Source organism: Leptidea sinapis, chromosome 43 (assembly GCF_905404315.1).
Source record: "Leptidea sinapis chromosome 43, ilLepSina1.1, whole genome shotgun sequence".
Lineage (NCBI taxonomy): Eukaryota > Metazoa > Arthropoda > Insecta > Lepidoptera > Pieridae > Leptidea > Leptidea sinapis.
Genome location: NC_066307.1, coordinates 2,747,047 through 2,773,374, shown reverse-complemented (window position 1 = coordinate 2,773,374; position 26,328 = coordinate 2,747,047). Strand labels below are relative to the sequence as shown.

General features: G+C 35.3%; 1 protein-coding gene across 3 annotated transcripts; it reads right to left on the bottom strand.

Annotated features, from left to right (window-relative positions):
- Positions 1-227: 227 nt before the first annotated feature.
- Positions 228-25,265, bottom strand: LOC126977105 (serine/arginine repetitive matrix protein 1). 3 transcript variants are annotated; one of them, XM_050825798.1, is made up of 14 exons: positions 24,991-25,265; positions 22,560-22,649; positions 17,105-17,227; positions 16,103-16,273; positions 14,831-14,964; positions 14,282-14,385; positions 11,363-11,531; positions 10,322-10,410; positions 9,074-9,176; positions 7,737-7,874; positions 4,522-4,596; positions 2,339-2,473; positions 1,961-2,082; positions 228-1,748 (listed from the first exon to the last, which is right to left on the bottom strand). In XM_050825798.1, exons 1-14 carry the CDS (start codon positions 25,003-25,005, stop codon positions 418-420), a joined length of 2,799 nt encoding a protein of 932 aa, XP_050681755.1. In that variant the 5' UTR covers positions 25,006-25,265; the 3' UTR covers positions 228-417. The 3 variants fall into 3 exon arrangements, with proteins under 3 accessions (XP_050681755.1, XP_050681756.1, XP_050681757.1); XM_050825799.1 differs by lacking the exon at positions 4,522-4,596; XM_050825800.1 differs by lacking the exons at positions 17,105-17,227; positions 22,560-22,649; positions 24,991-25,265 and adding an exon at positions 16,865-16,940.
- Between the last annotated feature and the right edge of the window lie 1,063 nt (positions 25,266-26,328).

Here is a 26,328-nt window from a genome sequence, read left to right as displayed (position 1 = left end):
CCGTGGCTATTCTAGACGCTGAAAATATTCTAGTAGAAAACAGCATCAAACTGATTTTCAAAGATATTTATTTTAATATGAAGTAACTTATGTTTTTTTTTCACGTTATAGTATAAGCAAGAGCAAAATATTTATAATTTTATTATTGACCAAAAATTACCAAAGATATATATATATATTAAAAATATATGCCTCCAAAAAGATTTTAGTTCATTTAAAACAACTCATTTTCCTATTCAAGTTTATTACCAACGAGGACATTGTCAATCTTATAGTTATACAATACATACTTCATTATTGTTAGAATACAACACTGTAAATTAAAAACTACTTCTACGCCTGTGTTTAAACCAAACATTTTAAAATACGAATTGAAAAAAATTGCCTGACTGCGTTACTAAAAATAAAGGGGCATGTTTACTCCGAGCCAGATGCGCTATTTTGTTTTTTCATGGATTTAAGTGCCCTTTCTCGAAGTTTCTTTTCTAAATCCTCGTTATTGACTTTATTTTCTTCTTCTTCTTCTGCTTCCTCACTTTCAGACGATTCATCCTTCTTTTTAGACGACTTCTTATGTTTCTTATGCTTCTTGTGCTTTTTCGAATGTTTCTTATGTTTCTTAGCTTTTTTGGACTTCTTAGGCTCATCACTCTCAGAATCAGAATCTGAATCAGAAACTTTCTTTTTAGCTTTCTTCTTAGACACCTGATCACTATCAGAGGACGATTCGTCCTTTTCGCGTTTTTTACCTTTTCTTTCGACATCATCACGGGATTTGGCCTTTGTTTCTTCACTTTGCTTACCTTTTGTCTTATCATCTTTTTTTGCTTTATGAAGCTCGGGAGATCCAGTCTTTGAAGACTCAGACTTCTTGCGCCTCACATCTTTATCTGAAGACGAATCACGTTTAGTTTTCTTCTTTGATTTTTCATCACTTTCAGAGCTTTCATCATTCGAATCATCAGAATGATCTGTTTTTTTAGCCTTAGCTTGCTTAGAATCCACTTTATCAGTTTTCAATCTATCAACACTTGGGTCTTTACGTTTTTTAGATTTTTTATCACCGTCTGATTCATCTGGAATGTTCTTTTGTTTCGATTTGGAACTCTTATGCTTGACCTCCTCTTCAGAACTAGATTCAGAACTTGAGGACCGAGCACGTTTCTTCCTCGATTTCTTGGCCAACTTCTTCTTCGAATTTTTCTTATTTTTCTTCTTTCTGTCGTCTTCAGATTCACTAGATGAGGAATCGTCAGATTCACTATCGCTCGATGAGGTTTCCTTCTTTGCTTTTTTTGACCTTTTCGAAGTAGCCTTCTCCTTTCTTTTCAGTTTATTTTTTTTAGATTTCGGCGGCTCTTCGCTGCTCTCACTTTCAGACTCGGATTGTTTTGGTTTACGTTTTGTTTTCTTCACTTCTTCAACTCTTTCTTCTCTCTTTTCTTCGGCTTGCTCTTTTTCAGAGGCCTCATCAGCGGATCGGTCTGATTTCTTGGCCACGCGCCTTCGCAGGAACGGCGATGGTGTGCGAGAAAGGCTCTTGGAATATTCCCGTATTACTGGTATAGCAACGAAATCGTCTTCATCAGATGAATGAATAGACTTACTCCTAGTTTTATCTTTTGAATCGGATTTATCTTTTTTTTCTACGGAAGATTCCCGACTCGAACTAGATACTTGAACCTTGGGTTCGTCGCGCGGCAGAGATACTCGTTCTACCGACTTAACTCGCGGTTTTTCCAAGTTTTCTAAAAGAATAAAGGTATATTTTTAATTTAGGATTTCACGATGATATTACTGATTTATTATAATTAATAGCTTTAACCTACTTATGCTTAAAATTTTTATTAGTAAGGAACACTTGTCGATATATAATGAAATGAAAACTTTAAAAATTGATGATATTTTCTAACAAAAGAAAAACGAAATATGGAAACCTGAATCATTTAAGACAAAGTACCTTTACGTGGTATCGACACAGATTTCTCGAGTCGCTCCTTAATCAAATCACTGGATCTTCTGTCACGTGACTTTCTGTCCCTCGACTTTCTGTCCTTGGTGCGGTCCTTTGAACGTCTGTCCCTGTTAGTCAAATGAAACAATAATTATTCACTATCCACTTAGTCCTATAATGACAGAACTAAATTCTGGCTAAAGATACAACTTATTAGAATAAGGCTCTCTTAGTCAATTATATACTACTTTACTACTGTCAATGATATGTGTATAACTATGTTATCAAATTTCTAGAGAAAGAAAGAGAGAGAGAGTGAAGCAATAGATAACTAGTTATACACACACACATATATCTATTATACTCATTGCTAGATCGTGTCACCTGGAGCGGTCTCTAGAGCGCCTGTCCCTGTCTCTAGACTTCCTGTCTCTTGAGCGCCTGTCCCTGGACCTGCGGCCCGAGCGCCGCACTGAACGGGAACGTCTACGAGACCGCGAACGACGACGCTCGCGAGACCTTAAAAATGTTACGAAAACTTTTTTATGACGATAGGGTAACAAAGAATTTAAACCACGATCTTAAACTTAGGTGGGAAAGAAATTCGTATTGATCTATCATTATTTTTCATAATTAATTTTACCGACTAAGTTGTATGAAACTCAGATAATAAGTTGTAGCATATTTAGTTAGGCCGAAACCCACATTCATCTGTCTACTAACTGCATTGACTAAGTATTAAGTAAAACATGATAGTTACTCATACAAGAATATTTTGTGTGTTTAAAACTTAAATGGAAAATATAAATTATATTCAATAAATAATATGATAATAATATGCTAAAAACTGTAAAGGGATGTCCTGCATAACCACATGCCATTATGGATAAATTGGTCCTTTCAACTACAATTAATTTAACTTAGAATTGAATTTGCTCAGGGGCAACACTTATATCGACCCTACACGTGGGAACAAGATGTCAGAAATACAAAATCAAATCCCCCTAATTCCTCCGGAGTGATTGACCAGGCTTCGGATTCAGCAAACATAATTAATTACATTACATAATCTTTGGATTTTTGGATCTAAATAACTCGTACAACAAGCTTTTCGACAAGACCATGCAACTCTCTGAGCGACACACCAAGTTCACAGACCACAGAAAAAATACAAAACTACATTTAATCAACTCAACTCAAGAAACAAAAACACCACAAAGAAAAAATTATTCTAGGCAAAGAATTCGCAACATTTTAAAATAAAGCGCCTAGATGTGATCAAATACTGAAAAATAAACCTTCGCCCTTCGGCAATCAGAAAAAAACAGTTATTTGCCAGCTTTTCTTATAGTATTAGTTACCTTTATGTGTTCACCTTTGCCTTTAAAATAAGACCAAAATTGAGGCCTACAGGACGTCGAACTTATACCGCCGTTGTTTTACAAATTAAGGAGAATTTTGCTGATAAAAATAAAAGAAGCTTCAGACTGGCAGGGTTTTGGATCCGACCCCCTATATGGGGTATTTTCGTCCATCAAATAATTTATAGATACTACTTCTTCCCGTGCCTCTCCATTATTGGAGGTCAGCAGACAGCTTTTTAAACTTCTCCTTGTCTATGGCTAACCGGAATAGTTGTTGGACTGTCTTGATGCCAGTCCACTCCCTTAAATTTCTAAGCCAAGACTTCTTTCTTCTTCCAACTCATCTTATCCCAGCAATTTTCCCCATCAAATAATATTGCAGCAGCCGGTACCTATCGTTGCGCAGTATATGACCGAGGGACGGGATCTTACGCTGTTTGATAGTTCTCACTAACTCGATGTTCTTCTATGATGATGATAGTTAGGACTCCGAAAGTTTTATTACTACATGCAGGGACACATTGTATAAGACCATCTTGAGGCCAATATGGACCATTGCAAATTCACTATTGGGCTCGGCAAGTGATTACAACATTATTATAATATAGAGATGTCAAAACTACATACTAAAACAGATCTCAAACGCACCGTGGTTTCTGAAATCTATAGCAATCTAAATACATATTAATGTCTTGTTGTCTACGCTGTCATGTCGCTAACTTCATAACAGCATAACATAGGTACTACACGGTGGCCTCATGCCGTTGCCATATGTCAACGGCAGCAAGCAGGAAGTTAACTCAGTGAAAGAGGACATAAGGAACATCAATATTAAATACAAAACCAACTGATGCAGCACCTTAACAACTTGCTGTGCATACGACTGTCCAGAGGTAACGTGCAGTCTGAGAAGACATAATTTAGACAGCGATGATTAAATATGTACAGATAAATTCCTTACAAGGAATTCAGTCTGATCGCCATTAATCTCGGAACATATCTGTCCATGGACTCGACTGATCGCATGATAATATTTATCTACAAAAATATATTGAAATTTTTATAGATATATTAGAGGTACTATCCACATAGTCTACCTATAGATTAATTGTAGCTTTCAAGGTCATCCATTTGCAGAAATTTACAATGTAAAGTGAAACATAAATAAATAAAAAATTGTGGGAGCAACTCATAACAAATTACCTGTCGTTTGAACGGCGTCGAGACCGCGATCGGGAACGTCTACGTTTCTCCAGCGATCGCCGACGCTCGCGGGACCTGCGCACGTGTTACTTGATCTCATCCGCGCGCTTCTCTCATCACACGAGTTAATAAAGTGCAATTTACAATGTAAAGCTCGGTTCGTTTCAGTATCTAGTAGCCGCGGACTAGTGGAGGCACCGACACCTCCTTCATGCCATCTTGTGCTACCCCACGTAAGGGTGATGTAAAATTTTGTTTTTTACATATATGATTTGTTTGTTTGAAAATTGTAATTATATCTTTAAAATTTAGATAAAGGTTAAATGTGTTAACCTGTGTTCACCTGTGTGTTCAGTTCAGTTAATGTCGCCAATGTAGCGCCACTATCTAATACTGTTTGATACCAAACAAAACAATTTATTGTAATTCATCCAAAATGATTAAAAATAAATGCATTATTGGATTTATGATTGCACGTTATTAACAGCGTGTTGCGATATTCGTAAACAAATTAAAATAATATTCTAATAAGAAATGATAGGGTATAACGAAAAAGGCAAAAAAATTAAATTAAAAATATATAAATACAAAATAATTAGATATAATATATTGTTACTTAATAATAATGTTTTTTTTTTTAATTGGAGACTATAGTTTCTACGCAAACAATATTGGCCACTTACGAGAAAACGTTTTGACAAAATTTTAAGAATTTAATTTTGCGTCGCAAAATGAAATCAACCACGGATTCACGCAAAAATTTTATACCAGTTTACATAAGTATGGACGGTTGCTATGTACAGATGGTAAATTAATGAAAAAAACTTTCTTAAGTTATTGTTAGTGCTTATAATTAATCGACAGTTCATAATCATTAATTAATTAACTAATTAACTAATTAATTAATTAATTAACGATGAATTTTAAATGACGGTGATATAATAAAGGCTAATTCAATTGTTCTTTCATTCTGCACATAAACGGCTGTTTGATGTCCATGTCACACAACCCAAGTTATCATCTTCACCAACAGATCTTACATCCTCGGACAAACTTAGTACAATATGAGCATGGCTCCAGGAAGTCCTTCCAGAAGTGTCATGTTGGACATCCTCAAGTGTTGCAAGAGTCTGGGCAGCGGTGATCGCTTTCATCAGGTGATCCGTACAATTGTTTGTCCTCCTTCTTCATAAAAAAATACACTAAACTAAGTTATACCTTTTCAGTTAATACTAAGGCTGCTGTTAAGGAGCTTGACATGATAATATATCCAGCGCATTCTAAATTTATAGAATGTGCAACTTTATATTATTGAATTTTCAATTGGTTGTCATACGGCTTTAAAATTAAAGTGAATACGAGTTCTGGTGTCGAAATAACTTAGCAGAAAAAGTTCACAATATCAATTCTCTGTTTGGAGAGGAAACGGCTATGCTTTTATTGAATGAGCTATGCATTTTTGGTTTTAACCCAGAGGAATATCAGCCCCAAGAGAGATAATGATAAATTGCTTGCGATGGTAAAAGACGATTCGCACCAAACTACAAAGAAACTAGCGGCGTGGTGCGATGTTAGCATACCCATAATATTGACCCAAATCAAATACGTAAAAAAGGTTTGTAAAATGAGTTTTCCGTTCAAGTGAAACCTACAGAAATAAGCACGCATTGAATCTTGCCTTACCATGTTGACCGCAAGTGTTATATTATATTATACTGTATATAATGTGGTGCTACACACGGGTAGAGCTACTTTACTAACCTGAATCACATAAAAATACATAATTCACCTTAATAAACATCATTTGGTAACAACCTGTAGTAATCTAGTAGTCGCGAGCTATCGTAGACACTGACACGTACTTGTTCCACGCGGCGCCGTAGCCTTCACAACTATAATAGCGGCACGCTATGACGGCCGTTTTGACGTGTCAACTCATGAAGTTTCGTATTAATTAATAATTACATTGAAGGAGCAAATTACTGTTCTTTATTATCAATAGTGACGTGCAGTTAGTTATTTCTAAACTATATTAGGGTCCCGAGAACGTTTACTTTTTATTTTTATAAGATTCTAATTATTGGTGTACTTATTTACCACAAAACACGGCATTTGTTTTTCGAAATTCAAAATTTTTAAAAATGAAATCTAATACGATCGTCACATAGGATCGCTGGCCAGCACAACTACAATCTCCGGTAAACTCGCGTCAATGCTCAATGCAAAACAAAGCAGTTGCCACTTGACGTTGCTTCGAAAAGAACAATTTGTGAGTGCACTGCAATTGTGATATAGTTTTGACCTGGTCGTTGCTCGTTAATTTGGACTCTGTTTACGCCTTTTGTTGTGGATTTCGTTGATATGGCCGAACGCACGCAGAGAACTGTTCTAAGATTTGGCAAAATTGTTGTGTTTTTGGATGAAACATGGCTTAATGCTAACCATACTAACATATAACAATAACTATACATATAAACCGTTCTTGGACCGATGACACTGCAGCATCTACATCCAAAGTTTCAGAATTAGTACGTCTTTTAAAAGAAAACAAACCAATCAAGACCAAGATCAAGACCAAGGCCAGCTTAAAGCTTTTTATGACAAGTGTATTATGGGCTTGGATCGGCTTCCATTACTCTTTCAATTCATTGTTGTCTGTGTGGGCGTCCTTCCACGTGGTTCGTTCTACAAATCAAAATTTCCATCACGAAAGCATTCAAACCAAAATAGCACGGTGCGTTCATTAACAGGCCCCTCTCCAAACGCAACATTGATATTACGAGCTGTTTCTGCCGCGTTGGTTCCGCGTATGGAACTCGTATTCAAAAATCACTCAGATTTTTGAAGTATCCATTTTTCTTGTCTAAGCTCAATAAAAAAAAACTACTGAAAGTTGATAATTGAATACTACACATTTTGAAGAAGAACTACATAGGTACCATGTGAAATAAGTTTCGCTAAAAAATTTTAAACCATGAGGGTTCTAAATGTCAATTCGAAGTACCTTACAATAAAACGGCAATTTCATACTTTTACCCCTAAATAGTATTTGTAAGAGGCAGGTACAGCAAGTTAAACGTATAAATAATATCTGATCAGTGACCTCGCTTTAGCATTAAGGATGAGGAGAAACAGTTTCATATCTGACTCTCAATCAATCAAGCTACAATGCAAGCTATAATACTACCTCATATACTTATAATGTTTACACAGACCTGTCTCTCCTCTCCCGCTCGCGCCGCCTCCGCTCTCTTTCCCTCTCCCTCTCCCGCTCTCGTTCCCGTTCTCTATCTCGCTCTCTGTCTCGCCGGTCCACTGACCGACGTCGACTGCTACGTTGCCGCGACTTGCTTCTGTGTTTTTATGTTCATCGTATCATTATTATAACTCTTTCCAATGAAGTATTTATAAAAAAAACTTTCATGTAAGCAATTTACACGTGGTAGAAGTGAAAACTATTCTATAAGGCTATTCAAACGCGCCATTTTGCGCGGGGTTTCTGTGACGTCAGAGTCTAAAATCTGGGTTTGAAACACAAAAAACGCATCATAATTGCGTTTATTTTTAAAAGATTATCTGATTGCTCTTTAACAAATCCACTCTCAGTCATAATATACAGATATAGTAAATAATGATTATACAGATCAATCAATAATAAAAAACCAACATAAAATGTAATATATTGTAACCACCGAAAATAATATCTAGGAACCATACCCGTGATTATGTTTATCTAGACTTTGATGTCACACTGTGCTTCGACCAATAAATAGCATTGCGTTTCGATGTTTTATATTTCGCGCGTATTTATTGCACTTTAGTTTATTTAATAATTATTATTCAGCAAAAATTTAATAGGCAAAATCTAAAATAAATGAATAATAATAAAGATAATAAAAAATATTTGAAATAAATATTAGTTACACGCATATACGCCATTTTATAAGAAAAATGATGAAAAATCTCTACAAACGTATAATACGTTCACGCAAAACACCACGCTTGTTGTGATGACGAGTCTCAAGCTTTGTACTACGGATACGAGCACAAGCAAGCTGTGGGAGATGGACGAAGCAGAGCACACAGAGAACAACGACGGGTTGGTACTGATATAATAACTTTAAGACGTGGCTTGTGCATGAACCTCTAAACTGCATATGAGGTCCTGGTACATGGTCCTGAGAGGACATATAATTTCAACCGCTATGTAAGGCATTACTATCACCACTAATATATATATTATGCTCTCCTGGTGTCTATGTAATACGTCGTGCATGACGTCAGAATATATTAAGGTATACTATTCTGATAACATTATAGCGTCATACATAAGACAATCTCTTCTTCAACTATGATCGCCCTGGTATTAAAACACTGTATAAAGCTTCCTATCTCATTTTCTCCCACGTTAAATTTTATGAATTTATGTGTCTCATTCTCTCGCCGGCTGTATCCTGTACTATTACCTGCTTGTGTCTCTATCTTCTCGCTTTTTCGTTTCATCGAGTTTCAAATCACAACGATTCTAACGAAGTTGTACTAAAAAAATTACCTCTCTCTTCGAGAGCTACGTCGAGGACTGACGCTGGTAGAGGAGTCCCTGTTGGAGCGGTAGTGGCGCTTCTTGAGCGAAGTCGGTTTCTTGATACTGCCATCTAAATTAAAATGTCATTATATATTGTTAGTGAACTCGATACTACTATTGTGTAAAGCTGTTAACTAAGAATGTGCCAATCTCTGGACCTACTGGTTCAATCTAGTTATTATTTTCCTAATACGATATCCTGATTCATGAGGCTTATACAAGGCTCCTCGCTTTCCTTAAAAACTATTAACTATGATGTCGGAAGAAATGTCGCGCCCGAACTGATTGCTCAGACGTTATAGCTATTGATCAATGTGATACCACGTGCTCATTTATTATCCGTAAAACAGCAGGTTCGTGTTTCAAAATTATTTGAAATTGGACTGTCCGTTTGTTATGTGAAAATAAATCCTTACTACTGAAGTTATATTATATTCTAGACGAACAATTAATATAAGAAATAACGCCTTTTTTGGCTTATCTTCAAAACACCGGTCCGTTACATGGAATAACTTCTGATACTTTTATATTAGAAAATGAATTAAGGTTCCGTTAATTTTTTAAAAATTCCGTTAATTTTTTAAAATTACGATTCAGTGGTGTGGTTGACGCGTAAATAAAATCTACGTGTGCAGCCAACGCAAGACTAAAAGTGAAACTGTTTGTTAAAATTTTATCATATCATAATATAAAGACGTCACCACTTGTATAGAACCATTGGATGGGCCTGTAAATATTGTTAAGTGATATCATTCAATATACCAGTATTCGATGTGACAGCAGTACACTTCGATATGCCTATTAAAATAGTTATTAATCCTATTTTGCTCTGTCTTCCTTCTTTTGCTCGTAGTGCTTCGGTGTACATTTAGGTAAAGTTTTAATAGAAATTTTAAGCATATTATTTTAAGTCAAGCACAGTGTATAACCAGTGCGATCTGGTCAACTTGTCACACAACCTTTGAAGTTCTCTGCGGTTTGTTTAGCTTCTCTCGATGGCTTCCTTCATTTGGTACCACTGCTTTGGTATAGTATAGCATCGAATAAACACACACTGAATTTGCAACACGATTGTATGTGGTGAGAATTGAACTGGCAATTTGTGATTATTCTAAAATGATTCCTGGTCACAACAATCTCTTCCTGTGTATTATTAATTGGTATAAACAAGTTGCGTCCATACTTCAACTACAACAGTCAATGGATATGACTTACGCGACGAGCGAGACGACGACCGCCGTTCACTTGAAGACCTTTGCTTCTTTTCCACTGTCTTCTCACCATCTTCCTTACCCTCAACAGACCTAATATAAAAAATTGACATTAATTTCTTTATAGATAGAAGTGAGGTACATATCGATACCTCAGTTCCAAAGATTAACAATTCCAAAAAGGGTTCTCAAATACAATTCAAAAATCAACTTGAGCTGTTACTGTATGAATAAAAAATATCCTAGACTCATGAAGATATATTGGAAGTAACAATCAAACTATTTGTTATGTTTTTAAAGTGATAACCTTCACTTCTAGGATTAATACACAAAAAAAGACCTCTGGCGTTCCGTGCCAGTGCTCCAACAAACTGAGCTAACGGTTTGAGTAACGTATCGTCATAAATTCTTGTATGCTTTGTTCAACTCTCAGGTTGTGGCTTCATCATATTTCAAACGCAAAATGTTTGGAATGTTATAATAGACACATTGTAATTATAAAATAATATTTCTGTTTCGGATAAAATGGACGCCATTTTGGAAAAAGTGGAGCAAAATCGGGATATCAGTAGTTAGGGCGCTGCTGAAGAAGCGGGAACTGACCAAAAGCTATTTTTAGAATTGACAAGAAGATCGATATTTCAAGTGATGAAAAGTGGATCACGTCAAACACAGACCAAAGATTGGCGAAACCCGACTTTAGTCGCAATAAGGTAATGAGATAACGCTAGACCACACACATCTTTAACCACTCAGCAAAAATTAAGAGTTTGGCCGGGACGTGAAAAAGCCTTGTCACTATTATATCAGATTTGTCTTGTCCCTAAATTCGTACAGCAACGGGGGATTATATGTGACTATCTATATACTTTAATTAAATGCAAATTAATTTTGAAAAAAGTCTCGAGTTTTCGAATTAAATGTGATTTTTTACGATACTACAAAAAATATACAAAACACTATTATAACTTTATAACTAACTTGCAAGTCCTATATTATTAATGATATATTAATTATTTTCAATATTAAACAAGGTAATAAATACTTAGCAGGCGACGCCGATCTTGACTTTTTTCCATTGCTCTCAACAGCTTTCTCCCCACTGTCATTTAGTTCTTCTTTCACGGAATCATTAGTATGATTCTGTACGGTTTCTTCCTCCTCCTTCACATCCGATACTTCATTCGTCTCTTGCCGTGGTGACTTGCCATTCTCTAAAAAAGTTTATGTTTATATTCGACTCTTTAGCTTACTTGGAGAAAAAGAAAATTATTTATTAAGAATTAACGACAGTAACAAAGACTGATTCCTAAAATTAACGGTAGAAGAAAGAGGTCAATTTCTGGTGTAGAAGAAATGAAGTCAAGTATCAAAATCGCAGAATCAATCATGTCTTTCAGCCGGAAATATTTGCAAAAATGATTTTCTTTATCATCATCCATAACCTCTTATTGCAACAATTTTTATCGACCTGTTTAATAGTAAGTGATGGGCAGTAAACAATGGAATAAAAGTTTCAAATTCTTGTTTCATCTTTTGTCTAAAGACTGTGATATCTGTGAAAAAGACGATAAAATTGAGGTTGGCTGTCTAATCCTGCAAGCTCCAGCCCTATAGCTATTACCTCCCTGCTTTCCAAAATCATTGAGAGCATAATTAACCACCAACTCTTGGTATACCTAAAATTTCACCAGTTGATCAACGACCGACAATAGGCTTTCACCATGGTCGTTCGACAGGCGATCTGTTGGTATACCTAACACATAGACGGACGGCGGCTATCGAAAGCAAGGGGGAAGGCCTGGCAGTTTGTCTGGATATAGCGAAGTCCTTTGATCGTGTTTACACAAGGGGCTTCTCTAAAAACTTCGAACATTTGGGTTTCCCAAGAGTTTATGCAAGTGGACCTGCAGCTTCCTCACTGGGCGCAGCGCAGGTCGTTGTCGACAGTTATTCCTGGGACCCGAAGCCCTTTAACGCTGGAGTGCCCCAAGGCCGTGTGCTATCCCCTACACTGTTTCTTCTGTATAGCAATGATATGTTGGACGACTCCAACATATTATAATATGTGAGTTTTTGGGCTAATAACCAACGGTAGATAACATGACAAGACTACTTCAATGTTATATATGCGTTCACCAATTCAGCTCGCACGTCGCAGTGAGTGACTACCGAGTACTTTATTAGTGAGTTCATTCATATTTATCAACTATAAGATGATAAATATTTATTGTTTTTTCCCATTCTTGTGCGCAGATTGGAGGGCCTGGGCATTCGTAACAAAGATAAATGACCGAATACAGGAAGTTAAGGTTGACCTATACCACAGCACAATGGAAAATGTGAAATTTGGCGTACCGCAGGGCAGTGTCCTTGGCCCGACACTCTTTTTAATCTATATTAAAACCTCCAGATCGACGGGCGAGTATATTCACTTATGCTGACGACACAGCCATTGTTTTCTCTGGTATCTCGTGGGAAGCCGTACAGAGGAAGGCTGAGATGGGCCTTGAAAGTCTCAAATTGGCTAAACCAAAATCTATTGTCACTCAATATATCAAAAACAAACTATATATGTTTCTCTCCACATGACAGATACCAGCCCGTTCAAAACTTCTATATCAGAATCCATTCATGCTCCAACCCACACGATTTGAATTGTAACTGTCCCTCCATAGAAAAGGTGAATTGTACCAAATATCTCGGCATCCTGATTGACCAAAGGTTAAGTTGGCATTCCCAAATCGAACTGGTCATAACCAGGGTGAGAAAACTTATGTGGATTTTTAAAACTCTGTGGCACGTTATGAATAGCACAGTCCTCAATAAAATATACATCGCTTTGGCTCAATCAGTGATCACCTACTGCATCCCGGTATGGGGCGGTGCAACTAAGATAAGCCTCTTAGAATTGGAAAGAGCTCAAAGATCACTTCTCAAGGTCATGTACTTCAAACCTTTAAGATTTCCAACTGATTCACTCTATTTGACTTGTAATCTTTTGACAATTAGGAAACTTTATGTTCTTAACATCATTTCAGCCGTCCACAAGTCACTTCTGCTAGATCACGCCAAATTGATCAGTAGAAGAAATGATAAAGTAGCAGATACCATTACTGTTCGCACTACTTTTGCTGAACGACAGTTTAGCTGTCAATCAGTGTTCTTATATAATAAAATAAATCGTGTCCTAAATATATATCCTATGACATTACATCTATGCAGAAAAGCTTTAAATAATTGGCTAACTTGTTTTGCTTATGATGAAGTGGAAAATCTTCTGAGCAGACTGACATGATAAACACACGCATTGCATAGATGGACCCAATCAAAGGTCCAATTCTAACCCACATCCACACACTCACACACACACACACACACACACACACAATTAATTGTAAATTGTAAAATTTGGTTTTTAATCATTTCTGTTTATTTCTATATTGTTTACTAAATAAAAAGTTATCTGCTAAGGAAGTTGCGAGATATTCCCAATACAAGTGTCCTGAGACAACTTACTGGGAAGTCTCAACCACTAAAAAATGTATATGTAATCTTTGAAATAAACGAAATTTAATTTAATTTATTTATTATTGTTAAGGACTGACCACCGACCGAAAGCAGTTAGCACCTTACAAAATTGAATCAAAGGTTTAAAATGAAAGGAATATGAAAAAGTCAATTGTGTCAGTCAGTCTTGTGCAAGTCACTACTTGGAAGTGTACAAGGTTTAATTCCACTACAATTCAATTTGTTTTGTTTCAAAGCTATGCTAAAGAAAAGGATACCAATGCATAGTAGATTACTGAATGACTGGTTCGGCACCTTGTCACTGGTTGTTAGTATGCAATTGGTTGCCAGCCCGTAGTCAGTGGAGTGAGTCTTTGCTCAACTCATGTCAGCTTAGTCTAGGAGTTTGTCAGTTAGTGAAGATTGGCAGTAATTAATATTAAATAATATATACCTTTAGGTTCTGGTAGTTTAATTTCCTCAATGTGGGTGGATTTAGGTGGACTCTTGTCCCGACTTCTACGACGAGATCTACGAGATGAGCTGCTTCCGCGATATCTACAATATTATATTTAACAACTAAGTTTAATCACTTTGTTGTGACTTAATTTAATAGTTTAGAAAATATGATATCTTGTCCCCAGGTTAAATCTCATACCACTTTTTAGTAATTTTGTTTTGAACTAAATAAGAACGTTACAGAGTTTTGAAAATATAAAAAAATCTTACCTCAGTGCTATTTATAATAATTTAAGATATAACTTTTGCGCAAGGACAAGAAATGAATTACTAAAATTCTTTTAGTTTTCCAAAATTTTTCTACTTAAATTTACAGTTAATTTTTAAGATGATAGCTTGTTTGTAAATTTTAGTACGTGGTTTTACAATTTATTAAAAAAAAACCCTTTTGATCTTATTTCCTAGAATATATAGAAATAATATTATGGTCCAACGTTGGCCCAACTCCCCCTTTGAACATCAGTTGTACCATGTTGTGACTCACTTCCTGTCCGCTGACCGGTCCCTGGAGCGTGTCCTGGAGCGGCGCCGCTCCCTGTCCCGCGAGCGTCTGGAGCGACTCCTGGAGCGCGAGCTGCGGCGCCGGTCTCTGTCCTTCTCCTTATCTTTCTGCTCCTCCTAAAACAACCAATATTTGACTATTAAGCTTATATTGAGATAGTATTTAATGTAATTCCCGCGGAATCCCCGATGCAACATTACTTGAATCACAAATCAAAAGTTACGGCAGTGTTGATGTGACATGGTTCCTCCCCCGTTCCGACGCGCTGTCATTTAATATTGGTAAAGGTCAGATATTTATTAGTAAACATTCTCTATGGCAGCCGAAATATTTAATAGATACTGATTCCAGAGATCATCGAAACAAATTTCAGGGCTCTTAAAGACAATCCCCCTTATTCATAATAGTCTGCTAACTTAAAGCATTGCTAATTCGCACTCTGTCTTCTTCTATTGACCTAGGTGAGAATGAGAAAAAACACTCCTTAGCGGCTGTTTAAAGTAAGCGGACCATTATGAATAAGGGGGAAAATTGTCTGTCAGTAGAGTGAAAAATAAATTTGTAAATGAGTGTGTTGTGTTTAATATTGATGGAGTCATGGGTTTGTATTGAGTAAATGAAATAAGTGATATTTGTGTTTTTTATTAAAAAAATTATTGAGCATTTTATTAAATAGAAATTGAAGGATTTCCCTTTTAAGTTGTCAGAGCCGAGTACTTTTTGACATTAATTCAAAGTATTACATTTGTTAAATAGTAGACATTAGGTGGTATAGAACCACCTAGAACCAGGCGGTGAATAATTAATGCCTAACATGCTCTCTTGCAACACTAGTGGGTTGCCAGCCTGTTACGATTGTGTTTTATGAAGGTCCCCATGTTGATACAACCTGGAACTACGCCCATACGCCCAAGGAATAGCATCCCAGTTTGGTGAAGAGATAGGCCGCGTATCCAGATGGCCAGGATGATATTTTATAATGCAAATCAGATCTAACAGTTCATCGGAACACACCCCGTGAAAAATGCGGGAAAAGACACAATAAATGGACATCTCTATACAACACCAAGCCGTCAAGCCTTTCACACACTATTGTCTCCCCGACAATTTGAACAGCATATAAATGGTTTTAAAGTGATACTAATACATCAGACCTTAAAGCAATACTTAAATTGTTTTTTAACCCCATTCTATGCAATGAAATAATAATAATAAACATGTGTTTTATATGATACAATGATAACAATGACACACCATCCTCTTCTTTATTTCCTCTTTCTTCTGTTGAGTAAATGTGTCCGGTATCCCACTCTCGCTGGCCTGCGCACTCAGCAGCAGCTCCCACAGTTCTCCCATGAACAGCCGCGCGTTCTTGCCGTTCAGGAAACCCGTCAAATTGATCTGCATCTTTTTGGGGCAAGGGAACTGGAATCGGGGACGGTCGGGAAACAAAAAAATATATAATTAGTTATCCATTCATTGATAACAAGCACACTCCTAACAGCCCTACACTGCTTCTGTGATATTACGTTTACTTGGAACTTTGTTGTATCTTTTTGAATCTGTTCCATTTGGGGCCACTTCATAAAGACGATCAGAGCATTTATAAGATAATTAGTGTTAATTGTGTACAACAAAACATTCAACAGTTGATATGACTCGGGTAGGGAAGTGAATGCAGCACAAAATAATACATCATATGATTAGTGGCGGCTGTTGAATGTAGACGGCTGCTGCGGCGCCGCGCAGCGAGTCGAGCTCGAGGACGCGGCGCGTGTCGGTGACGGAGTCGGTGACGGACGACGTCAGCAGACGCGGCGCTCCGAGTCTTCAATCTTCACTCCGAGGTATCTGGAAGGGGTTTGCGACACAACCACATTATGCTGAACGCCAAGCCTAGCGGGGACACTTCCTTACAACGAGTCATGCGATACTCTGAGCGCCTTCACACAATTACTGATGTTTGGTGATAATTGGTATGAATTAGCATTAAGTACTAAATTTCCCCGTAAATACCGATTGGAAATGTAAATGGCCTCTGCGAGTCGGACGGCGCCCGGAGTCTGCGCGGCGGCGGAGGCAGCAGGCGGCGCTAACCGGATCGGACCAAGAAATAGCCATTCGCAATCAGTACAGATACACCTCGACATGTAACATACAATTGCAGTTTCCTCTCATGCACTTCAATGGTTTCCAATTCAACACACTAAAGAAACTGCAATCAGACATGTTCTACTATACATAAAAGTGAGCCACCTTTTCCTCGAGTTGGTTGTTGACGTAGTCGATGACGACGTCGTCTTCCATCTTGAGGATCTCCGTGATCTTCTGAGTTATCCACGGCTTAATGATGTCCAGCTTCACCTTCGACATGTCCACCTACATAAAATCGTTTATGTACTTTACATTTCTTAGTGATGTGATTATTCTTATTAATATTTTTTTGTTGTTGTTATAATTACATAGATAGCTTTCATTATGACACACTTAAATATTAGGGGTTAAAGTATGAAATTACCGATTTGTACAGAAAAATTGAAATTCATTTATTTTCAATTTAACATATTTATTCATTCAAAATAATTACCACTATTATCTATAAATTGCTGCCAACTAATAGGAAGGTCATTTATGCCGTTGCGATAGAACTGTAGTGATGTAGATTCGACAAACTGTGTGAATGCATTTTGTACCGCCTCCTGAGCAGAAAACTTTTTATTACGTAGAAAATTGTCCAAATCACGAAAAAAGTCCATTGGAGCAAGGTCTAGCCAATACGGAGGGTGACGAATGGTTTCTAATTGCACTTCCTGTTGACTTAAAACGGTTTCTCATGCTGTATGAGTTGTGGCATTATCATGGAGCAATAATGGTGAAGATCGATTCATAAGTCGTGTTGTTTCACTGCTTGCTGTTTTGCTATCATTGTTCGGAGTTCGGTACAGTACTGTCACATCTGCCGTTATTGCTTGACCAGATCGTAGAAATCTATAGTGAATTACACCATGCTGAGACCACCAAACAGTTGTTACCACTACCTTTTTATTAGTAAGCTTTGTTTTAGGACACTGTTGGGGCGTTTAACCTGGATCAGCCATTGAATTTCTCGCTTACGGTTGTCGAAAAGAATCCACTTTTCATTGCATGTGTCACAATTCGATCCAATATTCTTTCATTTCTGTATCGATTCAACAAGGCAACACAAGTTTCAACACGCGTTTCTTCTGCAGATCAGTCAAATCATGAGACACCTATTTTTCATATTTTTTTTATTTTATGGACTTGACGCAAATAAGTTAATATTGCTAGTAAGGTAACGTTAAACCATGCCTCTAATGCATGGGTAGTTTGGCTCGGATCAGCTTCCATCACCTCTTTCAATTCATTGTTATTCATCTGTGTGGGCGGTCTTCCACGTAGTTCATTCTACAAATCAAAGTCTCCATCACGAAAGCGCTTAAACCAAAATTGCACGGTGCGTTCATTGGCAGTCCCCTCGCAACATTGATATTACGAGATGTTTCTCCTGCGGTAGTTCCGCGTCGGAACTCTTATTCAAAAAGCATTCGAATTTTCGATAAGTCGATAATCGAATGTTTCCCTTTTTTTAAAAAGAAGAACTACATGGGTACCATGTGAATAGTTTCACTCAAAAATCTCAAACCATGATGGTTCTATGTTAATTCGAAGTACCTAATACAATAAAACGGAAATTTTATACTTTAACCCCTATTATATGCACGTACAATCCGGCACATCGTACTGTGGCTCATACCAATACATCTATACCGAGGTCTCTCTCTGCTCTCAACGCTCATCTTGAAGTCGACCCTGCTTGTGATATACAGTGCTTCCAAATTAATAATGCGCATATAGATCTTCGCCACTTTTGGGCAACGGTCGTATTTCTCGACCGTCGGGAGACGATATCTATATAGAGTGGTAAAATGCATTACTTTTGCATAATTTTGTAGAATTATATTACAATAATAATAACAAGAGGGGTGTGTAATAGGAGCTCTATATAATTCCACATAGACTGAACACGTGCAGTCGGCACCAATACTTAAACACGACTGACTGACCGGCTACCACAGCCGACCGCCCGATTTGTTTTCGTATTGTTGACGCATGATTTGACTCCTATTTCTTTCGCACAAGGTGCAAAATGCAAGTGCATTGTTTAGGGCTCTTACGGTTAAATGATTCGGGTGTTTCCGGGAATACGCCCATTAGCGAAGATCTGTATGCGCATTATTAATTTGGGAGCACTGTACTTAGTCTGGCCATAAATACTATTATATAATATATACTATTATATAAATATTACATTTGAATTTACAATCTGTCATTTTTATATTATTATATATAGTATATTCATTGAGTTTTCTCATTTTGGCGCCAATACATTGTACAATATTTTGCGATATTAAAATGGAGTGGGGTGATAAAAGAGAACCAAATCGCTGTGATTTCATTACTCAAAGTAGGTATGGAGCCGCCAAATGCAATTTTTAAAACTCTCCAAACGCTTGGTATTAGTTAAATGTTTGTGTACCGGGCTATTAATAGGTAATAGAAAAAGATCCGGCCGTCCACGTAGTGTTCGTACGAAAAATATGGTCGAGCCGTCGCGTATTTTAAAAGATGACTTAGATTTTAGAACTTGCAGCCTTTAAGAGACGTACTGGTCATTTCTTAACTGGTAATTTTAAAAGAATAGAGTGGTAAAATCGAAACTAGTACTAAAGCGGTACGCAAAAGGAGGAAAACAGAAAAAAATTGTTTACAGATGAGATTTTTTTTTAATCGAGCAATATTTTAACAAACAAAATGACCGTATTTATTGTCAATGCTCTAAGGAAGCTTCCCAATTAGTCGACAGAGTGCAACGTGGGCACTGGTGGTTTTGTGGTATAGCTATGGAGGAGTGACTGAGCCATACTTTTGTGAAAAAGGTATCAAAACATCGGCAAAGGCAAACAAAGGCAAGAAGGTAGTGAAGCCCCTTAACATCACCATGTTGTTCAATAACCCAGAATTGTCCTTCCAGCAAGACTCGGCGCCGGGTAATAAAGCTCGGTCTACTCAGCCTTGGTTGCAAACGAACGTTTCGGACTTCATCAGAGCTGAAGACTGGCCGTCGTCTAGTACTCAGTTAACTCGCTGGATTATGATTTATAGTCATTTTTAGAGAGTACGGCTTGCTCTAAACGCCATGATAATTTGGAGTCCCGAAATAATCTGTATGATTGGCAGTGAAGAATTTTCCCATGGAAAGAGTGCGTGCTTCTATTGATAATTGGCCTCAACATTTAAAGCACTGTATTGCAGACAATGGAGACCACTTCGAACAAGCTTTTATGTTAAATTGTTTTAAATTTATGCATTAAACTAACACACTGTAAAAGTAATAAATGTTATTTGCAATATAATAATTTTTTCTTTGTTTCAGTAATTATGGTAAGACTAGGTATTCGCGGATGGATGGCAGACGATTTTAACAGAGTGCTTGCGTTTTAGTGAGAGGAACGGATGAACGGTATTTTGATGTTTATTAATTGTTACTAAGTACAGTAAATTTTGTATTTATTTACTACTAATAAGTTTAGTTTGTAATTAATTATTTGTTTTAATATTGTAATTGGCTCACGCTGTTTCATTAAAGTATAAAATAAATAAATAGCACAGACACTGATAATTAATCCCTTGACTCCATCAAATAATATACATTGAAAATTAAGAAAATAATATAAATCAATAAATATTAAGCAAAAACATATATATATATATATATATATATACAATTATACATAGATTATAAGTAGATGGTAAAAATTTCACTACGCACTTAATTTCTATTTAAAATAACCTTATTTACATATATTTTGACAAATGAAGTCAGTGTTAATCAAGTCCTAACAATAAGTCAGCAAACACACTTATATATTTATCTACACCCATGCTTTAAATCCTCTATTAAAGATTCTGAACCAGATAGCTTATTGCCAACATTAAAACACCCAATGTTCTAATAACCATTACATCACCCAAAAGTGTGTTGTAATGTTGTACTGAATTTCACAACAACACTCCTATGTTTTTTTTTAATCCCTTCATGCGCAAAGAGTTTCAACATACAGCCACATTCTTATTGCTCGATGCGTGGTATCTGTATGAATTTCAAAAAAAGAACATTTTCGTTTACGCGCGCTCCACACTCCCAGAACGTCGCGCGCCGTAAAAAAAAAGTAGGTTATTCGAATCCCCGCCATTTTTCTTCGATATTTTTATTGTTTTGTTTACAAAAAATGAGCGATTCATTTTAAACGCTGCAAAAGAACATTATATTCGAGTGAATTTTAATTATTGCACTATACAAAATGTAAATTACTACTAAAATAAATAATTGTTTCATTAATACTTATTTTATTTGTATATAATCAGTAACGACTGATATTAGGTTACTACTACTATTAGGACTGGTGTTTTAATGTTAGCAGTAAGCTAAATATTCCAGAATCTTTTAGAGGATTCATATTCTGGGTGTAGATAAGGTCTTGTATGCAAAATTTTTTTAGTAATTACAGTGAATGCAATAATTTTGTTGTACTTAATAATATTATGTGTAGTTGCTTTAGCAAATAAAAATTAATGTTTGTATTTAGAAAACTGACAATATGGAGGCCAAAACAGCAGTCTAGCAGCTGATGAGCCATTGAATGTAGATCCCAAGGAACAAGGATGACTGTCTTACAATCTTTAGTAGGTCTGACGGTTTGTCATTGGGGTGATGAAATGTACCATTGTATCTACAAGGTGAAAAAAAGTCAAGAAATCTTGACATTTTAGACATTCTCTTATTTTAGGTGTCTTCTTCTGGATATTCCAGTCATTAATTTATTTTTAAACTCAGTGAAGCATTATTTTATGCAAATTCATATTTCATGCCAATTCTGTTTTAACATATTGAGCATCTATAATGAAACTGATGATGGTATAGTTAAATTTAAAAACGAATTCAGATAAAGACTATTGAAATATGAATCTAAAAAAATTAAATTTCAATCAAATGTGTACCAAAAAAAGATATAAATACTTAATTTTTTTTTATGACAGTAAGGGGCGAGACGACCAGGACGTTCGGATAATAGTAATTGATACGCCCTGCCCATGCAGTGCCGCTTAGGATTCTTGAAAAACCCAAAAACTCTGAGTGGCACTACAACTGCGCTCGTCACCTTGAGACATAAGATGTTGAGTCTCATTTGCCCAGTAATTTCACTAGCTGCAGCGCCCTTAGGCACTAATAGGTTCAAATATTTCCCAGAGTTCCATTGAGAACGAGGTTTACTCACTAGAATTTGCCACAATGAGGGACATGCAGGTTGTTTCTACTTACATACTATTAAAACTTGAAGATTAATCATCACCTAACATTCTGTACTGGGTGGCCTACATTAACCTGACACTGGCTAAATTGTGATTGATAGGCACAAAACCCACAAAGAAAGAACAGAATAGAATTTGGGATATTTAAAATCATTACTAGAACAAGAAGAACAAGTTGAATGTTATTATGTTAATCAGTCCTTTAATGTAAAATGTATTAGTCTAAATGTAGTATTGTGAGGGAACCTTTCAAGCAGTATCATTACTACATTGCCATTGTTTCTGTATTATTTAAGTGATGTATGTCTCTGTATTATACCTGTTGCGTCAAGCAGTCACCAAACTTCATTTGCTTCATCAACTTCTTCTCCTTGTCACTGAAGCGTGTGTCCTGTTCTGTACTAGTCCCCTATAAGCCAACATTTTTAAAATGATTAAACATTTATTAATATATATATCATTGTATATTGGTGTGCTCATATAAACACAGCTGAACCTTGGAAACTAAATCCATCTAGAACTAGTATACCCAAACCAGTGTAATTCTTGACATTCAATGATTGATTTTCAATAAAAATATTAGAATTTCAATTGTACATTTATGAAAGAGGTCATACAAGCATTCGATGGATCATCTGATGGTATCACCATGGCCCAATATCTCAAGCAACAGCAATACTCATGTTACAAGTAACACAAGGAGCCTTACAAATATGGTTTCCATTATTCCTTTCAGTTCAGAACTTGGGGTCTCTAGCTGAGTGGTTCCCAACTTACACTTAGTTTAAAGCAATATAAACAAATTATGGTCACACATAGTCCTAGGACCTTTGACATATATTCATAATAGCACTTAACCTTCCTATACCTACTAATAGACATGTTATGCAGAGCTTGCTTACTCTCCATTTTTTTCTCCATAAGGATAGAGCTTTGGTCCACGATTATAGTGCTACTAATGTTTACTCCTCAAGAACGATTGTTTTTGAGTGGGTACTAAGCAAAATCAATTCCAATGGAGTCGGTTACAAACAGACATACAGCAAAACCTTATAAAAGGGTACTAATTAAAAAAGATCGACATCATATGTAAGGGGTAAAGGTAATGAAAATTCTTAAATAATATATATTTTTTTATTTTAATTACATTTTTTACAACGATTCGGTGTAATATTATATATCAAATATTTTACATGTAAGTAGATCTTACATCATTATAATTATATCATTAATAATCATAACTGAAACTACAAAAATAGTTTAGGTTAAAAATTTACTATTTGACGTAAAATGTGCTATAATATATATCTACTCTCCATATCAAATTAAACATTTAATTATGTGCATGGCTCATTTAAATTTGTATGAACTATATTAATAATTCAATATTTAATAAATACAAACGACACATGTTCATATATTATACAATACATGTCATATTAATGTATGAATTGTAACTTACTTAGTACCCACATGCTTATCAGATTTTCCAGCATTATTATTTACACCACTTTCTTCCATAATTTATAGAATTTTCACTTAACTTTATGCAAGTATAATAAGAAATCAATTTCAATAATATAATAAAGCTTCAAATTCCAAGAAAGTGAAAGGTGACTAAATTGTTACTAAGTCATTTGATGAGTAGGTTTTACTCTCCATATGTTTCTCATACAGGGCTCTTTATATGAAAATCGATTCTTAAGGAGTAAACTCCAAAAACAGGAACATTCACACAACTTCAATAGATAGTAAAAACAGAATAAAGTAAAAACATATGAAAACGGAATAAAAAATATAGGAAATATAAGAAAAATATTATAGATTTTTTTTTACTGGCTTATCACTCAGGGTTCCAACCTTTTAGTCTAAAAATTATAATTGATGAAGCTGTCTGGTCTTCCCAAGACTATTTTTTACCTTCCATTTTTCTGTTTTGCATTTATAATTGACAGTTATAAGCAAGTTTTTAGCCTCTTGGCACCAACACTTGACAGGGCTCATCTACAGTTTTGTTGTGATTTACTTGTTTTTAGGTTACATTTTTTTATTGATATTTTCTTGAAAATGTTGCATTACCATGTTGGTTTCATTATAATCATGGACTAAAAAGCTCTCATCAACTACAATATTTTTTACCTCCTAATATAAGCTACGGGATACTAAGTCCAACCCTGTTTAGTTATTAGTAATCAATGTGTAATAAAATATGTCTGCAATTTTAATATTCTTAAATGTTTTAATAATAAACATCATTTGAATGCCAATAATAAAAACATCTAAATTTTTATCATGTTCATGTAGTGCCTTTGTTATGGTTCAATTTATATCCTAATTGTGGGTTTATTTCATAGCTTTACAGTTTTCTGTGAATCTATAGGCATTCTTATGTTTAACAAATACTTGTTATAGTAGTTGATTAAATATGCTATTTGAAAAGAATATGCTCTCCCACTAGTGTAACACAATGATTAAATTCATGTCAGTCTGAACTTGTTGTGAAAATGAAAACAATTATATAAATCATGTATGTTTTTCTGTAAGTGTGTAAGAATATGTTATCATATATTTTTGCTTATAAAATACTGATCTAATACAAATCAATATTCATAAGCAAGCCGAGGTACAAACTGAATTGTTACAATGATAGCGTATCCAAAATGTGATGTGAGAAATTAAATTGAGCGGCTTAGTGAAGTTAAATGAAGAAAAAATTCAAAATTATAATGGGTAAATGGAAATGTTCTTACCGTATACATCATCATATTTGATATTATTCGGGTAAATAATCAATAAACTAGTAAAACGCAAGCGTCAGCTTGCAAATTGGCTAGCAAGCCGCTATTAGGTTATTTGAAATCACTTTCTTAATAATATTTCTTCTATTTCAATACTGCTTGGCTTAAACAGTATCTCATATAAGAAAAAAATCATTTCTTTTCAAAAGTTTTTAGAAGTCCATATATCATATTAAAAAATATACGACAATTTCGCCATTATGAATCACAGAAGCGCCTCGAAAAGATAAGATTAAACATGGCGGCAAGGCAAGCAAGATGGCTATTTAAAATCTTTTATTTTAAACTTTATGGCACAGATGCCGGTTTATATGCCTAATGCATCTTCTGCCACCTTTCCAAACCTAATGAAAATTAATCAAAATTATTTAATAAGATAGGCTGGTTTTGCGCAATAATGTAATAATGTAAAGTAAAATTAATAAAATTGGATGGATATCTGGTCCTGAGTCTACATATTATTATTCCCAAAGGCGGCGTAAAAAAGCTAAGGAAAACGCAAAAAATAAACGGAGTGTGGTTAAGATCCCACGACAGGAGTGAAATCTTCAAGGCGAGGTTAACAATAATATAATAATAATAATAAATCATTTATTTTCAGGCATTTCACACACAGATCTGCAAACAATCTTAAATTACATTAGTTTAATGTGATTTTAAATAATATGCCGATTAAAATTTAATATAAGTCATAATTATTACAAATCAAAAAGAAAATAATTAAATAATAGATATAAAATTATAAAATTAATATAGTCCGATAGAATTCAATGATGTTAAATTTAATTTCAGTACTTACATTATTAAAAAATATTATCCCCGTTATTCATAATAGTCTGCTAACTTAAAGCATTGGTAATTCTCACTCTATCTTCTTCTATTGACCTAAGTCAGAATGAGAAGAAACACTCCTTAGCGGCTGTTTAAAGTTAGCGGACCATTATGAATAAGGGGGTATGTTAATTAAGTAGTATATATTATATTATAGGTTGTCATAGTTCACACAGCATTAATTATTGAATTACAGCTTTTTCTAATGCGGTCTTAGAATAATGACACTAATGCGGCCCATAAAGAAAGCGGCTCTTTTTCTTTAATCGTACAAAAAAAAACTTTTTTTAAAGTTCATCCAATTTATATATTTGTTATAATTATTAAAACATTCGAATAACACAAAAATATTTGTATTCTAGCCTTGGGTAGGTATTTGGTAATGGTTGTTAAATAAGGTGTATTAAGTAAGGTAAGTGAGGTATTCCTTATTAAAGACTTATTTTTTTCGTTATTTTC